At 40.3% G+C, this 1,525-nt stretch overlaps 1 protein-coding gene across 1 annotated transcript in view; it reads right to left on the reverse strand.

The window, feature by feature from the left end:
- ARMC9 (armadillo repeat containing 9) overlaps positions 1-1,525 on the reverse strand; it is a gene marked incomplete at its 3' end in the record, with an annotated part of 60,498 nt that overhangs the window by 29,782 nt on the left and 29,191 nt on the right. The window contains exon 11 of the mRNA XM_009083687.1: positions 460-571. Coding sequence (XP_009081935.1) covers positions 460-571 — 112 coding nt within the window. The remainder of the gene's footprint in view (positions 1-459; positions 572-1,525) is intronic.

The following is a 1,525-nucleotide window of genomic DNA, read 5'->3' on the forward strand; positions in this document are numbered from 1 at the left end:
TGTAATTTTCCTGAAATATCACTACATCATCCAAGTCAACCAAAAGGCAAGCTCTGAAAAATACCTCGATTGTAAAAGAAAACTGGTGATTAGAGTCAGGTATATCTTGGATACAGCAGTATTTATAGAAATGTAAAACAGGGAGATACATGGAAAAGGAACTGTCACAACAACAATTTCTTTAGAAACACATCAGAAAATACTTCCACTGAACATCCCAGTGAGGAATCTGTCTTTCCTCGGATGAGGAAGACACCACTACATTACAAATAGATACCTACTGCTTGGGCTATCTTCATCATCTCAAGAGCCTTAGCAAGCTTCAATGACAAAGGGAGACGTTGCCTATAATGCTGAACTGATCACCAGAACAACCATCTTGCTTGCAAAATGGATCTCAAGTCTGGATTCCTCCAGAAGGGACCTATTTCTTTATTTCTGCAGAGGCTCTCTCCTTACCCAGCGCAGAGCCTGCAGCAAGAAGGCCTTGAGACGATCATTCCCTGCAACCAAATCTTTCTTCAGCTTCTCATAATCCAAAGAGGGCAACAAGGGCACATCCTGTGTCTCCCTAAACGCAAACGGGAAAGACATTCATCAAAACTCTCTCTCCTCGTTCAGTGCAGCTGATGTTTCAGAGGTGAGAAGAGCCAAAACAGGAAGTGTGCCTCAGGAAAAGACCTTCCACGTTTTTACACCTTTGTGACTTTTATTGCCATTACAGTGTTAGAACAACAGACTTGTTAACCTTGCAATTATTTTTTAACTATGCAGCTCAGTTACCATCATAACCTGCAGACACTAAACTGACAACTAGTTGGTTGATGACCTGAGAGTTTTACTGGCACAAAACAGTACAGTAACATCCTTTTTTACCCCTCCCCTGTGTGGACCACAATGGCACGAGGGCAGAGGCTTGTGGCTCTTAGCACACAGATGCAGTAAAAAGCTGCAGCTCCAACTCCACCTCCAAGCCCTCATGCCCACAGAAATGTCTTCTGCAAGGCAAGGTGGTGAGTGAATGGATTTTTGCAGGCTGGACAGGACAGAAGCATTTTCTATGCATCAGTACTGTATTGCTATTTGGAGTTTCAACACTGCAATAGAAGTTTCCCTGAACAAAACTGCTCCCAGGCAATGTTTTAATTTTAATATTTAAATATAATCCACTAATTTTTTTACTACCTTCCCATCTTACCACCTCCAAAACAAATTTTATATCATATGTATAATTGTTCCTTTAATTATCTTGTAAACTACAGAAGGATCAAAACAGTGTCTCAAAAATGTAATAAAACTTCACGTCATATACACCATCTCTATTTGATAAGCCAAAATGTTAATAAAATTTCAGTCACAAAAAGTTAAACCTGAAGCATCCAAAACCCCAAATTACTGAGTCCCCCTTTGCCTGGATTTGTGAGAAGTAAATCAATTACAACAGGACTGACATGTGCAGAAACAGTAAAAATACAGCAACCACCTCACAGGTGTGGAATGGCAGATTTACTGGATTAGCAACATC

The sequence above is a fragment of the Acanthisitta chloris genome, unplaced genomic scaffold, assembly GCF_000695815.1.
Source record: "Acanthisitta chloris isolate BGI_N310 unplaced genomic scaffold, ASM69581v1 scaffold29321, whole genome shotgun sequence".
In the NCBI taxonomy this organism is placed as follows: domain Eukaryota; kingdom Metazoa; phylum Chordata; class Aves; order Passeriformes; family Acanthisittidae; genus Acanthisitta; species Acanthisitta chloris.